Source organism: Anopheles funestus, chromosome 3RL (genome assembly GCF_943734845.2).
Source record: "Anopheles funestus chromosome 3RL, idAnoFuneDA-416_04, whole genome shotgun sequence".
In the NCBI taxonomy this organism is placed as follows: Eukaryota; Metazoa; Arthropoda; class Insecta; order Diptera; family Culicidae; genus Anopheles; species Anopheles funestus.
In genome coordinates this window covers 83,368,959-83,383,972 of record NC_064599.1, presented here as the reverse complement: position 1 = coordinate 83,383,972, position 15,014 = coordinate 83,368,959, and the positions used below count along the sequence as shown (strand labels likewise).

The window sequence follows — 15,014 nt, the reverse complement described above, 5'->3', positions numbered from 1 at the left end:
CACCTACGCATAGCGTCTTTCACATTGCCTAATCGTTTGTAAACTGTTTACAATCCTTTCTTATTGCAAAAGAAAAATCAAATTTCTTTAAAATGCAATGACAGATGAAAATTTTGCTTTTAATTTTAGTAGACAATACTGTTTCTGGTTTTTGGGCTCCTTCAATTTAAAACAGGAGCATTCTTTCACTTACACACTTTACGCATTGCTGTGTAGCAAGCACTCGAGCGAAGCATCACGCATACACTGACACACTGACCCAAGCCGACGACGGCAGCCATTTGAACGCGTGCAAAAGATGTTCACTTTTTAACATTATATCACTCACAAATTGTTGTACTAAATATTCTTTCTATTAAATAAAGTCCTTAAAGAAAGGATATCACTTTTAAACATAAAAAAACTTGCAAATGGCTTGCAAAATGTGCTACAAAGAAAGGACGCGCTTCATCGCAAGCCTTTTTTTTTCATTACGCAACCGCGCTGCTGTCCCGATCACTACTGATCACACTTTCTCCTTTGCTCATTATCATTAGCTCTCCTGCTTCGTTATCACTTCACCGCTCTCACTGCTTCGTGTAGGTGTGCACAACTATAATTGGCGAAGCGGTTGCCCGATCCTATCTCTCGCATCTCATTCTTTCGCACGCACTTTGCTCTCCGAAGAGACGAATGTGTTTTATCATCCGTCAGACGAATGTAAAAAACCAACTATTCTACAACAACAACTATTCGCTCCTCTGGATCAAATCAGTTCATACATTTATGACATGGAAAATGTTGGCATTTAAACAATTTTTAAGAACATTAAATACTATTGTTGTGATTAGTAGGAAAAAGTTTTAAAGGGGCATTGGTTCGATCATGTGGCAGTGAATTATTTAGAAAAAGGGCCCCTTTCTCATACCACCGTGTGTGCTGTGGCTAGAAGAAAGGTTTCCGTTCTTTCATTCCCCCCGACCGGCGGGGTCCTAGGTGGCCAGCTACTCCGCCTACCGATAGATCCACCGAAGCCACAGCCATTGATGACAACTTTCCTCCATCGCAACGAATCGTTAAGGAAACCATGTTTTTGGTTTGCGAATCATGCGATATTCACCATTATGTTTTTATTTTAGATCATTAATCATTGTTAATATTGTGGCTATTTACAATACCGTTATATTTTGCAATAAAGGAGAAACAAATAAAATATCAACACTTTAATATACCCCATTCCATGTTCAACTAGAAACTGGTGGATTTAAGCTTGTTTAATTCTCGTTACAATTTCCACGATAGCAGAATCCACAATATTCGTAGTCGTACATCTTGTTTAGCTTGCGTATATCCTTCAGGCTTAACTCGATTCGCTGGCCAATATCGACATTAACCTGAAATTGAATGTGTATTGTTTTAAACTCTTAAGTCATTGTTCGGAATCTTATTGCTAGACTCTTACCAGTGGCACAACGGTAGCTCGCGTTGATGTTGCAGAACCGAACGCATCGGACTGGCAATGGAGAATGCTCTCATAATCATACGGTATGCCAAAATCCTCAATTACACCTTGTTGATATTTGGCCAAATTTGTCTTTAACGTCGATTCGATTGCATCCTCCTGCACCAGAACGTAATAGTCACGATCCGGGCGGGATTGGGGATGGGTTAAACCGAGTACATGCAGCAGTTGATGCATGATGACGCCCGTCTCCAAACATCCTTCCGGTTGCAGATTAAGCTCATTCGATCTCAAGTTCATCCCAAGTGATGCCCAACATCCGGTGGGACTAGCGGTAATGTTCAGAAACTGTCTATCCAACTGGCTGCGAGAAACAAATCTCACACAGCTGTAATTGGAGATTCTACTCATCGCGTAGATGATCTGGTCCTTCTGGGCTTGAGCTAATTAAAGACGGTCACAATTGAATCAACAACTTGCTCAAAAATGTCCATTACAGGTGCACAAGTACTCACTAAATGCCGTGGAAATCTCGAACGGAACGATTCCTCTAATCCAACGGAAGGAATCCTGCACAATCTGCGCTCCACCGCCGGCAGCTGCATCGGATTGTATGTCAGTCAGCACTATATCACCCTGGTGTCGTTTTCCGAGCTCTTCGTAACGTTTAGCGCAAGTACTGTCGAGCAGCAGGGCTAGGACAATCGATAGCAACACCGAGCGCACAACCTATACCGTACAGCAATATATCACATCTTGGTTAACGTATTCTCTCATCTGAATGGTGGCCGTGAAAATATTTATCAACAAACCTGCTTTCTTTTTCTGGCCATATCTATCGATTCGCTCTGCCTCAGCAACTGATAGAATTCCTTCTAACTCTTCTCCGGTACTAAATGATAGAGCAAACTAGTGGCGATCTTTTAGGTCTTGAAGGTACATCTTAAAATCCTAGCAGGTGGTATCTTTTAGCTTGATATATAAACGTCCAAAATATCTTCGTACTTAAATATTTGAGCTAGCGATAACGTCTACAGCGCAGTATGTGTTCCAGTAGGCAATAACAAATAACGCCTAGATCGGATACTGAGAAGCCTTAATATATTTACACTTTTCTGTTACTCATTTCCGGTTCTTTTCTAAGAAACTCCCCTGTATATAGCACCGTCATCTTTCTCCAAAGACCCACTTTAGTTGCAATTTTCCAAGAACCTTGAGACACTTCTTTGTACAATGTCGGAGGGTACATTTCATCATGCACTTGTTTCTGCCATTTTATGCAGGTGACAATTGTGTCAGTCTGTTATCCAAACAGTACAGCAAATCACCACCAGAAAGGGTGCGCCTTTCTTGCTACGGAAAATTAAAAAATCAACTTCATTTTACGTTGGTTAGCTCGTAACAGCTTCCTTAAGCGAACACGCCACCAATCTTTTCACCGAAAGATAACATCAAGTATGATAGCATTCTTGTCAAATGTCTCGCCATATCTTATCATTATCAAATTTTCTTACTTTAACCCCTGCCACCGATTTACGATCTTACCATCTTGACATCTCTCTCCACTGGATAACAATTTCACATCGGAACCGTCTTGCAGTCGAAACTGGGCAGTATCATCCTGAATGTGATTAAGTAAAACGACTTTAGCAATATGAAAGTGCTACTTGTCTCGTTATGTGTGGTGTTTGTTCTGTTTTTAGATACAACAACTGGGCGACCAGCTAAGAGGACTTCCCCAATATGTAAGAACAATTCAGCTGGCCACGCTAGTTGCTTTAATACATGTTCTAACTCACCATGTCATCAGCTTTAGAAGGCGATAATGTTTTGGAGGAAATTGGTGGACATTTCGAAGGCGATATGATACTCTCTCCCGAACAATCCAATGCAGTAAAGAACGGTTATACAGCATTGACCAACCTAAAAAAGTGGCCCAACGGCATCGTGTACTACACGATTGATACAACCGTTTTTAGTAAGTTTCGTAAGGCGTACGTGGTTTTTTATCAAATTCTCACAACAAAAACCATACAATTTCTACTATCGTAACAGCTGCCGCTCAACAGAGTAACATTCGCACCGCTATGGATCAGATCGAGTTGGTGACATGTGTCAGATTTGTACCCCGCACAGACCAGAAAGGTTATACATTCATTTCGGTAAGGATCTCTCAAACCCTGGATATGATATCGTCTGCTGATTGCTTATCCTTTCCACACGTTTATTACCAGGGCACTGCTGCATCTTCCTGCTCTTCATATCTAGGGCATCACGGGGGCCAACAAAAACTGACGTTACAACCAAACGGCTGTACGGGCGTTGGCACTGTTATTCACGAATTGCTGCATACGCTAGGATTTGCCCATGCGCAATCTGCTTCGGATCGGGATTTTTATATCGACATCAATTACAATGCAATTCAGGATGGCGCGCAAAATAACTTCATTCTCTACAATTCCAGTTTGTCCACAGATTTTGGCATACCTTACGACTACGACAGTATTATGCACTATGGAAAGTTATCGTTTTCCAAAGATGGTCAGCCCACGATCATTCCCAAGAAACACAATGCTATCATTGGACAGCGTAATGGTCTCAGTGTCAAAGATATTAAGCGAATAAACCATCAATACCCAGACTGCTATTAAGGCAGAAAAGTGTATTGACAATTAATCGTGAGGATACTTCTGATCGTATTATCAATACATCATACATTTCCAGCTGTGTATGTAATATTGCTTACTACAGCAGTACATAAAACAGAAAAATAAAAAAACGCTCTTTGTAACAATCAAATCTCACCTGTTTGATCTTTGGCGCAGCGTATCGCACACACTACACTCAACTACCACCAATATGTTGGGTACAATTTAGTAGATTTTAAGGCCACAAGGAAGATAATCTTAATAACTTAAGTTAAAAATTCAAGAAAGGTGCTAAGCTTCGTTCAAATATATTATAGAATTTATGTATGTATCTTATCTATTCTTCTCTTCTTGGCCTGCTCATGGTCGAGCACGTCGCGAAAACATTGCCATGTCGCCAATCCGTTTCCAGGAAAGTCGGTTCCAGGAAACATATCTATTACATTATTTCAAAGCTTCCAGGAAGCAATTTAACTTAAAAAAACAACATGATTACATTCTCATAAGAAGACACCATACTTTATTCAACTTCTCTTAATGATGCTTCTTACCACAAAAGTATATTATCTTCGTTATCACAACAGCATCCAACAATGATTAGCATTTTTTCAGCGTATTAAAGCCATAAAGATTATCTCAAACATACCAACCCACTATTTCCTTTGCCGTATTGCAGAATTCTTCTTAACACAATTTTATTCATCTACTGCAACCTACCAAGATCACTTCCGTTCGTGCAGCTTCTGTCACACATAAAAGGGCTTATCTTATCGTAACCAAATTTTTGGACATTTTTAAGTGTACTGATTTACGATCACTTTCCGGTGAAGGTGGTACTTATGGCTATCATAAACTGAAGTGTTCTACGTAGATTGTTTAACTCCATCCCGGGACCAAGGCTCAGTGTGAGCATAAGATATTCTGTTCAAAAGTCCTCCTGCCGACATAGTGCAGTTAGGTTCGGTTCTGGGACGGTTGCAAAGCTTCTAGTTGTTGGACAGTTTATTTTTTTGATTTCGGAAGCAAGTCTGTGAATTATCATGATGAAGTTCTTCTGGATCATGTTCTATGTGGTGGCTGTGTTGAATCAGTCTATGGGATCGCCGGTTAAAAGAGACTCTGAAGCAGGTTAGTTGAAGCGCGCGCGGAAAGCATTCGTATCAAACATTCTAACATAACTTTCTCATCCATTGTTTAGGCATGGAAATGGCAAGCGTGTTGGAGGAATCAGGTGGCAACTTCGAAGGGGATATAGAGCTCACGAGCGATCAAGAGAAAGCTGTCAAGTACGGCTACACGGCAATCATTGGAGAGTCATACAAGTGGCCGAACAATATCGTACCTTACACGATCGATACTAACGCTTTCAGTAAGCATCTATTTACAAATATCAATTCACACAAAAATATAATCTCTTTTAATCGCCCTCTTCCCCCTTCCCACCCCTCTCTCCATTTCCACTCCTCCTCTAGGTATCGTGCAACAGAACAGCATTTTGTCTGCTATCCAGCAGATCGAGCTTGTAAGCTGTGTTCGTTTTAAGCCTCGAACAACAGAAACTGATTACGTGAAAGTGATGGTAAGAAAACCGATTCCCTGTTAATTGTCCTATTCGTACGTACGTGGCTTACCAGATAGTGCATTCTTCTAGGGAGAACGAACTGGTTGTTGGGCTAGCTTAGGTCACCGTGGTGGAGCGCAAACGGTAAACCTGGAACCTTACGGCTGTATGTCCCGTGGTACTATCATACACGAGTTCCTGCATGCGCTTGGCTTCGTTCACATGCAGAGTGCGTCCGATCGTGACTTCTACGTCACGATCAACTGGAGTGCGATTCAGGCTGACAGGGCTTCAAACTTCGATCGGTACAACTCGAACACGGTGGAAGATTTTGGTATTCCTTACGACTACGACAGCGTTATGCACTATGGACCGACGGCATTCACCTACAACGGACAGGCTACGATCATCCCTAAGCAATCGGGTGTCACAATTGGACAACGTGTGGGTCTTAGCTATAAGGACATCAAACGACTTAACTATTTCTACCCGAACTGCTACTAAGCAGACAAGTGTTTCGTACCGTTGAAACCCCTTGACTACTGTTCGGGATTATCGATCATCATGCGTTTTACTTTCAGCTATCATTAATCGTAAAGGAAGGGTAAGGTTTTCGAGAGACTAGCATTAAACATTAGTTACTAGACAGCAAAAAAAGCTGAAATCGATCATTTATTATACGTCAATAAGGAACTTCTTTCCACTGACCGCTGCGTCGGAGATCGTTGGCTTCCCCGGTTGTGCCCTTGTATCAACAAAGGAGTTTTCTACCGACTGTCCTTTTGTATTTGTATTGCATTTTCCTTCCATAGTACCAATTGATAACTGACCATGATGACAGTACAATTGCTCGCCAACTTCAAGATGCTCACAGTTTCCGATAAAGGGCACGTTACGGTCGACATGAATAAACACTTATTGCATATGCTTATCACCACCCGTATATCGGTCTCCGGGACCCATTATATCAGTCGAACCGCCAATCGATGTACCAGTGTATAAAAGCCACACTTCAACTTCCGTGCGAAGAACGGACCGTTACGGTTGCCAGTTTGGTGTGTGGTTTGGTGTTACCTGTGCAAAGATGACGTTACGGCTCGCTGGGGTGTTCTGTCTGCTAATAGCCAGTTGCTTGGCGGCTCGTGAGTTGAAACTGATTTTGGTTCGAGTGAAGAACGGTTGAACTGCAATAAAAACATCCATCTATGCCCGGTGTACATTCTGTTTTGCAGTGCCCAGAAGAAACGAGGCTCGCATCGTTGGTGGCAGTGATACGTCGATCGAGAACCATCCCTACCTGGTGTCGCTCCGACGACTTCACAAGCACAGTTGCGGTGGTGCCATCCTAAACACCAACACCATTCTAACGGCGGCACACTGTGTCTTTTAGTTTGTAGTCCAATGTGCTTATACCCTGTAACGCTTCTTGTGCCTTTCTAATGTCCTGATAAACATGTCCTTATATCGCAGCTCGGAACTTGTACCGTCAGACTTTGAGGTGCGCGTTGGATCAACGCTCCGCAACGAAGGTGGTCAACTGAGTGCCGTATCCGAGATTCACATACATCCGGACTATAACGATTGGACGTTGGAATGGGATATTGCCGTCCTGAAGCTAGTCAGTCCGCTGCAACTGAGTGCCACCGTTCAACCGATCAATTTACCGGAACGTAGCTTTACCATCGCCGATGGCACTGGTGTGTCCATAGCTGGATGGGGTGCCCTATACGTATGTAACACAAAACGGATCGGCTACTGATCGTACTGAGCGACTGTTACGCTAATATCGCTATTCTGTCTTTTAGTACCAAGGACCGTCCACTAACCATCTGCAACATGTGATGCTACCTATCATAAGCAACAGTCGATGCGGTATGGCCTATCAGAACTTTGCCCCGATCTTACCGTTCCATATTTGCGCCGGTCAGAAGGGTAAGGATGCATGCCAGGGTGATTCGGGTGGACCGTTAGTTTACCAGAACCAGGTCATCGGAATCGTCTCATGGGGATACGGTTGTGCGTTTGAGAACTACCCATCAGTTTACACTCGAGTGTCTGAGTTCCTGGACTACATCACGGAACGTCTTTAAAAACGAAACCGATTACAAGCGGGACGCGTAATAGTTATACAACTATACCCGATTATCATTTGACACGAGTGCGTAAAGAAGTTATCTTACTGTACGCTCCATTTATTGTTACCAAATAGTGCTACTGTGTGTCTTTCTTACGAACATTAAAACTTCCTTAATTCAACAATTCACCGTTCCGGTTTGATAGCCGTGTCTGTTTTATTTCTTGCTATAAACTATCGCTTAACGTGTATACGCATTGACGAGTGAATGATAAGATTTAACTCGGGTATTAATTAAACAACCATGCAAAGTTGAAAACAAAATTCGAAGTAGTTATCACGATCAACACGAACAACAATACACTTTAAGAATGGTGATGTCAATACCACAATGTCTGGCTATCTTATCGTCTTTGATAAAGCTTTTGTACCGTATTTTTTCCAACGCAAAAACATCGCTTCTTAGCTGATAAACAACCACAAGATCGACCAATCTTGATGAATGCATCGCCAGTTTCATACTGTGCATTTTGCTGCGTCCATCTATTTGTTTTAAACTTTTACTAGTGAGCGAAGACAACAAGTCAGATGGGATCTCCAAATAACTACACCTCTATCTATGGACGTATAACAATTATATCTTTATTGAATGAATACTATTTTACTGTTTGTCATCGGTGTCAACAAAACGGCACCGGTAAATCGATGTACATTGTCATTCATTTTACTGGTATCTCTATGGACGTGAAATGGGTGCTACCATACGATACAGCTCGAAATGTACGATGGTGTCTTAATACTAGCTGGGCACTTTAGATGTCAAAACGAAACATTTTTACAATAAACTAAACCTTGGCCTAATGTCTCAGCAATTACGTTTACTTAAACAGTGCTAGTACCAATGCAGCCATGACCGCCGTCAGTAGTGTGCTGACCGTTCTGCTAGCACCACTGAAGCAACCCATATTGTCGAGCACGATAGCATATCGCGCATTGTCCGGAAAGCGACATTCCGGCTCAGAGCAACGGATGACGGCGGGAGGATTCAGAGGACCTTCCACGGACACAAACAGCGGCGGACAGGTATGAATCACTGAGTGACCATCGCAAGGGTTTGACAAATCTATATCGTACGCGTCGGTGTTAATCGTGCGGCATTGGATGTTGTCTCGATTTTCGGTTGAATTTTGTCTACGGGAATATCAGAACCATTAGCTTTATGCGTGATGCTACACTGTCACCTACCATAACTCACCTTGGACGTTCAACCCAACGGGAATGGCAGACTGTTAGCGTTGCAAACCCGTGACCCTGGATGCGCAGACGTCTGTTGTTACCCTCTCGGAAGAAGTAGTTCGGATGCAAACGGTAGAAATTCACACCGCGCGGTTCCACGAACTGGTTCATCGAGTTTGAGCCCCAGTTTTCCTGCACCCAGTCTTGGCCACAGCGGGGATTCACTATCCTTCTCGGTTCCTGCTGTACGCGGTGTATAACGGGAGTAAGCTGTACGCGCACCGTATCCACCACAGATCCGGATTCTAGCTCACGCAACGGAAACACGTCACGCCGCTCGTCACGCACGAATCGATTGAATCGACCAGGATCTCCGGCTGCTAGATATAGGAAACGCAGATCCGGCACTTCTTCGCGGAAGATTTGCAGATGCTGAATGGCAAAGTTGGTGTCACCTTCACTTACACGGTCCGTATGTACAATCAGTAGTGCGATCTTCGACCGTCCACTAAGATTATTGGTACGGCGTTCGGCAGCCATCAGATTGTTCGTTTCCTCGCGCAGTCGTCGGAACACATTCGGGATATTCAATCCATTCGGTTCTGTACGGAAGGAAAGGAATTGGTTAACTTCATTATTCGATCTTTCAAGCCAGACTGATGTAGATCACTTACGGGTTTGATGCAGCTGGGGAGTGTATGTCAAATGGAAGTCCGACAGAAACTGTGTTGAGTTTACGATCACATTTCCATCACGGGCATTCAAAATCGTATAGTTAGTACCAAAGCGACCAACATCGACCGAATCGAGAATATTCCTGCAGAAGAAAATATGAAGCAATCTCATTAATAAACTTTGCTCATGACTTGGTGTTTGATATTGACTACACGAAAGAATCTACTTACGACACAACGGAGTACACATCACGGTGTGGCCAGGCAGCATCGACAAAAATGTACAAATCGGAAGCCGCTCTCCAAACGGTTTGGTCGTTCGTTACGATCGCTGTTGCTTCGCACGTCAGATCGTTCAGAGCGGAAGCTTTATGGAAAAAACACTCAGCAGTGAGTTATCAAAATGCACGTAGTTTTTTTTAAATTAAATGCTATACTTACGAATATAATTAGCCAGCGCATCAGTAGCTCTGTCTGAGAAATTTATAATGGCGTCCTGTGTGATGGTGAATGGCATTTGCATCTCCTTATCCAGCACCGTACTAAATGCGACCGTCTGCGCGCGCAGCTGCTGCATCGGTGCAACGGTCGTGAAGAGATCGCGACGATTGCACGAACGCACCGTGTCGTTAAACACTCCACGTTGTGAGTAGTACATGTCCAACACCTGACTCAACCGTAAGTTGTTCGCACGGCTACGCCATTCGGCGATGTTTGTAGCCAACAGTAAGCCGTCGATTCCGGCCCGTATCTCCGTGTCAGTCATTTGTAAATTTTCTCGCTGGCTCAGGAAATACCAACGCGGGGCCACAGTTCGATTCCATGCACCGGCTGCTCCTACCTGCACATTGTTTGTAACAGATGGTGCATGCAGTAAACTAACCTCGGCCAAATCGCCCGACAGCGTCGCTGCCCAACGATTGTCCACAACCATCGTCTGAACCTGTCGGCTACGGTACTGATCGGAGCGTGGTACAAGATCGCGAAATTGTACGGTTTGAGGTTCCAAGCCTGCCGCAATACCAGCTAACACTGTACCGGCCATTACCGAGCCCCAAGGTGTATAGACCACTCCATTCTCCACCGGACAGGCACTGATAGCGTTCGATGCAATATCCACCAGGCTCACGTCACCAATCTCCCCTAGTGCTTCATCTTCCTCCAGTGGTTCACCCGTTTCCTCTTCTTCTGCTGCTGCAGCTGCCTCGGGTTCCTCTTGTGGTTCTTCCTCTTCCGCGGCCGCTTCCTGAGGTTCGTCATCTGGCTGATCTTCGTCCGGATCCATCTCGAGTCGTGCGACCGACGCAGCATTATGTTTAATCTTCTTGATGTGTTCCCGTATGCGATCCATTTCTGGTTGCTCCAGCATCTCATTGTCCCCGAGGTAATTTGAACGCAGTCTGCTCCGATCCTTAAAATCTAGTTCACGTGGTACTCGAGCGGCCCGATATTGTGATAGCTGTGAGCAGCGAATGTTCTCGTCCCCACGAACACGACGATCAATCGAGTTTGATAGCATAAAATGGAGAGCACACTGGAAAGAAGGAAGAATGAAAGAAACGATAAGTTATACAAATCGTTTTGATCTCCGTCTAGAACTACTCACCCTCTCGTCAATGCTCAAGGTAGCATTCGGAAAGTTGACCGCATTGCCTGGAAGCAAGCGGGAAAACAGCACGCGATGCTTCGTAAACTGGAACTCGGTCGGACTGAATGGAATCACACCGGACACGGTTGATACTCCCGGTGCACGCACTATACCGTCCTGCCGGAAACGATGCAGCATGCTGATGGCCAGCTGACGAATGTCCTGCTGAAATCCTGGGGAATCCTCCACTTTCCGGATCAGCTCAATCAACATGTTCATCGTCATCGGCAGACGATTGTCCCGCTCGAAGATGTGTCCATTCTCGTAACACTCCAGCATTGACGGTGCCACCCGGGTGAGGACATTTTCCTGTGCTTCTACGTTGATGGTTAGTAGAAAGGCCACCAACAGACACGTCGTTACCGACGCCGCTATCTTCATGGTTTCGGTCAATCTCAACACTACGGAAGACAAATAGAGAGGATCTCTAACTAAAACACAATAATTCTGCAGTGTTCGAGTACAAACGGGAAAAATAAATCACTATGCCAAACCATCAAACGCACGAATGTGAACGCCTTTACTTTCAGCTACTTCAACAACCTAACCTGGGTTGGAATTTGCCTTGCGTAAGGCTGAATGCTACGAACACACCGATAAGATAAGAGTTACCTGCGAACCTGCGATACTACGGTTAAGTGCTGCGTAAGAACTGTGACTACACCTGCTGCAAATTCACCTGTCCATTTGGAACTACACCAAAATCTTCACCTTTCCCTGTTTAGATACACAAATACAAGCTCATGGAATGAACCTGCCACGGTGCGATAGTGGAGAACGTTCATTTTCTGCTCTTCCACCCTTATATCTTCCACCCCAATAAACATCCTAATATCAACCTTGCTTAGCTGATTGCTTATGTTCCCGTTTAAATCTGTGGTCATGAATCATGAGTATCTAACGACCGTGTAGATTCCGAGAAGTGGTGCATAAAAGCAAACGATCGATGATGGATGAATCAGGGGATGTTTGTTATCAGTAATTAAAATTACCCCTCTGACTAACATTTTTTTTCAGAATTGAGTCTGGTTATATGCAGTGTAAATTGGTAAAATGGCAACCGTCATAGAATGCGAAGAGATTCGCATAATTTCCAACCGCCTAATAGACTCTAAAACCTGTATTTGGAAAATATATCAGACAGACAACAGACAACAAACCCTTCATTTCTACGCCACAGAAGCAGAAGTGAACAGCTACAATGGAAAAGTAGCTGAAGTACAAAGTGCCACGCCCTACCACGAGGTAGTCGCAATTTAGTATCCAAATTGCAATGTTCTATTTGGTACAGATTGTGTTCTGCCTTCCTTGTTTTGTGATGCAAAAAGACTCATCGAAAACAGAACTAATCGTAGCGGGATTATTGTTATATCGTCCTATCATATGGCTACATTGACCTATTTTTAGACAAGGACAAACTGATACGAAGATATACGATATGTTCATGCTTCTCAAAAAATGTTGGGATAGGATCAGTATTTTACTACATTTCAAACGTTGCACTACTCTTGATTTAACTGAGCAACGGTCCACAGAGCTTAGATGACTAACTCCACTATATAACTTTTTTCCGTTTCATAGCATACCGCGTCATAAAGTATTTCCAAAATTCAATACATTTGGTGACGCTTCACCATACACGTTTTGTTTAGTGAACCAATAGAAGTATCAATAGAAACACATAAAGGTTAATCATGCTTTAAAAAAGTCGTGTACACAAACTATCACTAGCATATTGCTTATAATCGGTACATATTATGAGGAAATCGTGTAATAAAAATGATAACGTTCTTGTAACCAAGTGTGTTGCCAACCAAGGAGCGGTCAAAATGGTGAAAAATGTCTTGAGTTTATTAATTTTAAAAAAGCCTACACACATACAGACACTAACAGCCAAGCACATCCGTAACACTATCTTTTTGCATAGAATCCGAACACAGGTGTAAAAATTTCCAGTCACAAAATTGAAGGCATTAAACACGACCTTCAGTACACAGCTCACGTTACCATTTTATAAAACTTTTACGATTACCATTGATACACAGAAACAGCTTATTGCTAAATTTGTCGCACCCCATATTTGTATTAACTATCTTATCGAACACCTTCCGCGGTTAGAGGAGTGTAGCTGTAGCGTTTTAGCTGATAACAGGGCTACCCTATTAAGGGGTAAGAACTCATAAATCTACCAATGTGTGAATATATGAATTCATTCATTCAAATGCTCCATGTTGTTTTGAAAATTCAAATTAAACTATTTACAAACTTCACTATCACTCTCACCTGTTTTACTGATTGAAAGGGTTAATCTTACAACTAATGTCACATTAACACTGGAAACTTGAACCACCAAACAACTCACAACCACGCAGGGTAAGCGATTGTGTTCAACTGAATCGCATCAATTTGGATCACACCCGACATTATGCTCGTTACCTGGTATGTAGGATAAATATAACAAACCATTCTTATCGTATCTTATCTCACAGTGCTGGATCAAGCCACTCGGAGGCCGTAGGCAGAATTGCAATTGAGGGGGGAGGCCCTATCGTCCATGCGATAGGCATTAACGCTAGAGTAAGATCGCTATAATGTACCTTCCCTGTGCAGGTAAGCTCAATCATAGTTCCAACACTGTGATTAGCAGGAAGATACTTTTAAAGGGACCTCTCTAATTTTGCTGACATTTTGCAATAAACTTGTAGTGTACAAGAGGCATTCGTTCAGTTTTGTGTATATTAATTCAATTACTTAAAAAATGGCCCCTTTTCTGTTGCATACCATCGTGTTGGCGAGTTTGCCAACCTTTTTCTGCTACCAACATTCATACACACTTTTGTTCTTCGAGGTTTCATTGACCGGCGGCACCCTACGTGGCCGCCTACTCTACCTACCCTTAGATAGGTCACTGCTGTGTACTCCGATAGAACTCATGATAACAGAAGACTTCAACACATGAGTTGGTTGAATATTTTACACCTTAGCTTGAAGACCTTGAACGTTACAACTTGGAAATGAATCTTTTTTAAATTATGCTAATTTTGTGTAAATATAAATTGCTAATAAATTGCCATTAACATTTTAAAAGATCAACTTTAAATTAACAGAAAAAGTGAGGTGCAACGGATATGCAGGAGGAATTTATGGTTGCGCCATCTTTTGGTGAGAGCATACAACTAGCCACTTTATGTTCTACAGCGCCATCTATGGAAAAAAGAGATGTTTCCTTGAAGCGTAAACTGTAATAAATATTTTCTTGAACTCTCTTTCAAATTTAATGTACAAAAATATCCTTTTATTCGTTTTTATTATCCTTGCAAACATTTGTAAATAATTATGTTTGTATAATTTATTAGTGAGTAAAAGCTTTAGCTCAATATTTTAATGTTATTAAAATTCCATTGTTTTATAACTAGCTCTTTTCATCACTATGTTTGCATGAGCCGGCTTTTTTAAGCTTTGTGCATATTGCCGGTTAATCAGTTCTATGTATCCAATAGAATATAAAAACCCAAGACTATATATTTGAAATGTTTTCTGTATATTTCTGTCCATAGAATCAAGTTTTACTTAAATAAATTCATATGTTTAAATTTCACAACTGTTCAAAACTTTGAACAATCATCTGCCGACTATGAGGTCAAAATTCCTTGAGATCATATCCTGCATGAGTGAGAGAAAACTCCGTTCGGATCGAATCATAGAGATACGAGACAAAAGAGAGCACGAAAA

General features: G+C 42.5%; 5 protein-coding genes across 12 annotated transcripts; 3 read left to right on the top strand and 2 right to left on the bottom strand.

Moving 5' to 3' along the window:
- Nucleotides 1–1,138: 1,138 nt before the first annotated feature.
- On the bottom strand, nucleotides 1,139–2,559 carry LOC125770591 (zinc metalloproteinase nas-14-like). The gene is made up of 4 exons (XM_049440353.1): nucleotides 2,254–2,559; nucleotides 1,957–2,170; nucleotides 1,442–1,884; nucleotides 1,139–1,373 (listed from the first exon to the last, which is right to left on the bottom strand). Exons 1-4 carry the CDS (start codon nucleotides 2,272–2,274, stop codon nucleotides 1,254–1,256), a joined length of 798 nt encoding a protein of 265 aa, XP_049296310.1. The 5' UTR covers nucleotides 2,275–2,559; the 3' UTR covers nucleotides 1,139–1,253.
- A 269-nt stretch (nucleotides 2,560–2,828) lies between these two features.
- Nucleotides 2,829–4,240, top strand: LOC125770589 (zinc metalloproteinase nas-14-like). Of its 2 annotated transcripts, XM_049440350.1 has the most exons (4): nucleotides 2,829–3,186; nucleotides 3,252–3,419; nucleotides 3,497–3,603; nucleotides 3,676–4,240. In XM_049440350.1, exons 1-4 carry the CDS (start codon nucleotides 3,096–3,098, stop codon nucleotides 4,090–4,092), a joined length of 783 nt encoding a protein of 260 aa, XP_049296307.1. In that variant the 5' UTR covers nucleotides 2,829–3,095; the 3' UTR covers nucleotides 4,093–4,240. The 2 variants fall into 2 exon arrangements, with proteins under 2 accessions (XP_049296307.1, XP_049296306.1); XM_049440349.1 differs by having other exon boundaries at nucleotides 3,497–4,240.
- Nucleotides 4,241–4,432: 192 nt separating this feature from the next.
- Nucleotides 4,433–6,446, top strand: LOC125771853 (astacin-like). The gene is made up of 4 exons (XM_049442938.1): nucleotides 4,433–5,217; nucleotides 5,288–5,458; nucleotides 5,562–5,668; nucleotides 5,741–6,446. Exons 1-4 carry the CDS (start codon nucleotides 5,130–5,132, stop codon nucleotides 6,152–6,154), a joined length of 780 nt encoding a protein of 259 aa, XP_049298895.1. The 5' UTR covers nucleotides 4,433–5,129; the 3' UTR covers nucleotides 6,155–6,446.
- A 177-nt stretch (nucleotides 6,447–6,623) lies between these two features.
- On the top strand, nucleotides 6,624–7,913 carry LOC125771854 (trypsin-3-like). Its single transcript, XM_049442940.1, has 4 exons — nucleotides 6,624–6,792; nucleotides 6,883–7,039; nucleotides 7,121–7,379; nucleotides 7,456–7,913. The coding sequence occupies exons 1-4, from the start codon at nucleotides 6,735–6,737 to the stop codon at nucleotides 7,738–7,740; spliced, it is 759 nt and encodes a 252-aa protein (XP_049298897.1). The 5' UTR covers nucleotides 6,624–6,734; the 3' UTR covers nucleotides 7,741–7,913.
- A 429-nt stretch (nucleotides 7,914–8,342) lies between these two features.
- LOC125771851 (uncharacterized) lies at nucleotides 8,343–13,805 on the bottom strand. Of its 7 annotated transcripts, none has more exons than XM_049442933.1 (7): nucleotides 13,566–13,805; nucleotides 11,241–11,683; nucleotides 10,076–11,168; nucleotides 9,866–10,001; nucleotides 9,635–9,777; nucleotides 8,980–9,562; nucleotides 8,343–8,915 (listed from the first exon to the last, which is right to left on the bottom strand). In XM_049442933.1, the coding sequence occupies exons 2-7, from the start codon at nucleotides 11,661–11,663 to the stop codon at nucleotides 8,603–8,605; spliced, it is 2,691 nt and encodes an 896-aa protein (XP_049298890.1). In that variant the 5' UTR covers nucleotides 11,664–11,683; nucleotides 13,566–13,805; the 3' UTR covers nucleotides 8,343–8,602. The 7 variants fall into 7 exon arrangements, with proteins under 7 accessions (XP_049298890.1, XP_049298892.1, XP_049298889.1 ...); XM_049442935.1 differs by lacking the exon at nucleotides 13,566–13,805 and adding an exon at nucleotides 13,160–13,498; XM_049442932.1 differs by lacking the exon at nucleotides 13,566–13,805 and adding an exon at nucleotides 13,164–13,498.
- Between the last annotated feature and the right edge of the window lie 1,209 nt (nucleotides 13,806–15,014).

What these genes read in the sequence shown, in the direction of transcription:
- LOC125770591 (XM_049440353.1), bottom strand. Translation starts at nt 2,274, where the DNA reads ATGGCCAGAAAAAGAAAGCAG. An exon ending in TGGCCAGAAAAAGAAAGCAG is followed by an intron (nt 2,171 to 2,253) that starts GTTTGTTGATAA and finishes TGTACGGTATAG; the next exon opens with GTTGTGCGCTCGGTGTTGCT. An exon ending in CGAGATTTCCACGGCATTTA is followed by an intron (nt 1,885 to 1,956) that starts GTGAGTACTTGT and finishes GTCTTTAATTAG; the next exon opens with CTCAAGCCCAGAAGGACCAG.
- LOC125770589 (XM_049440349.1), top strand. Translation starts at nt 3,096, where the DNA reads ATGAAAGTGCTACTTGTCTCGTTATGTGTGGTGTTTGTTCTGTTTTTA. An exon ending in TAAGAGGACTTCCCCAATAT is followed by an intron (nt 3,187 to 3,251) that starts GTAAGAACAATT and finishes CCATGTCATCAG; the next exon opens with CTTTAGAAGGCGATAATGTT. An exon ending in GATTGATACAACCGTTTTTA is followed by an intron (nt 3,420 to 3,496) that starts GTAAGTTTCGTA and finishes CTATCGTAACAG; the next exon opens with CTGCCGCTCAACAGAGTAAC.
- LOC125771853 (XM_049442938.1), top strand. Translation starts at nt 5,130, where the DNA reads ATGATGAAGTTCTTCTGGATCATGTTCTATGTGGTGGCTGTGTTGAAT. An exon ending in GATCGATACTAACGCTTTCA is followed by an intron (nt 5,459 to 5,561) that starts GTAAGCATCTAT and finishes CTCCTCCTCTAG; the next exon opens with GTATCGTGCAACAGAACAGC. An exon ending in CTGATTACGTGAAAGTGATG is followed by an intron (nt 5,669 to 5,740) that starts GTAAGAAAACCG and finishes GCATTCTTCTAG; the next exon opens with GGAGAACGAACTGGTTGTTG.
- LOC125771854 (XM_049442940.1), top strand. Translation starts at nt 6,735, where the DNA reads ATGACGTTACGGCTCGCTGGGGTGTTCTGTCTGCTAATAGCCAGTTGC. An exon ending in GCGGCACACTGTGTCTTTTA is followed by an intron (nt 7,040 to 7,120) that starts GTTTGTAGTCCA and finishes CTTATATCGCAG; the next exon opens with CTCGGAACTTGTACCGTCAG. An exon ending in CTGGATGGGGTGCCCTATAC is followed by an intron (nt 7,380 to 7,455) that starts GTATGTAACACA and finishes TCTGTCTTTTAG; the next exon opens with TACCAAGGACCGTCCACTAA.
- LOC125771851 (XM_049442931.1), bottom strand. Translation starts at nt 13,207, where the DNA reads ATGCAAAAAGATAGTGTTACGGATGTGCTTGGCT. An exon ending in TGCGCTGGCTAATTATATTC is followed by an intron (nt 10,002 to 10,075) that starts GTAAGTATAGCA and finishes TTTTCCATAAAG; the next exon opens with CTTCCGCTCTGAACGATCTG. An exon ending in TCCCCAGCTGCATCAAACCC is followed by an intron (nt 9,563 to 9,634) that starts GTAAGTGATCTA and finishes CCTTCCGTACAG; the next exon opens with AACCGAATGGATTGAATATC.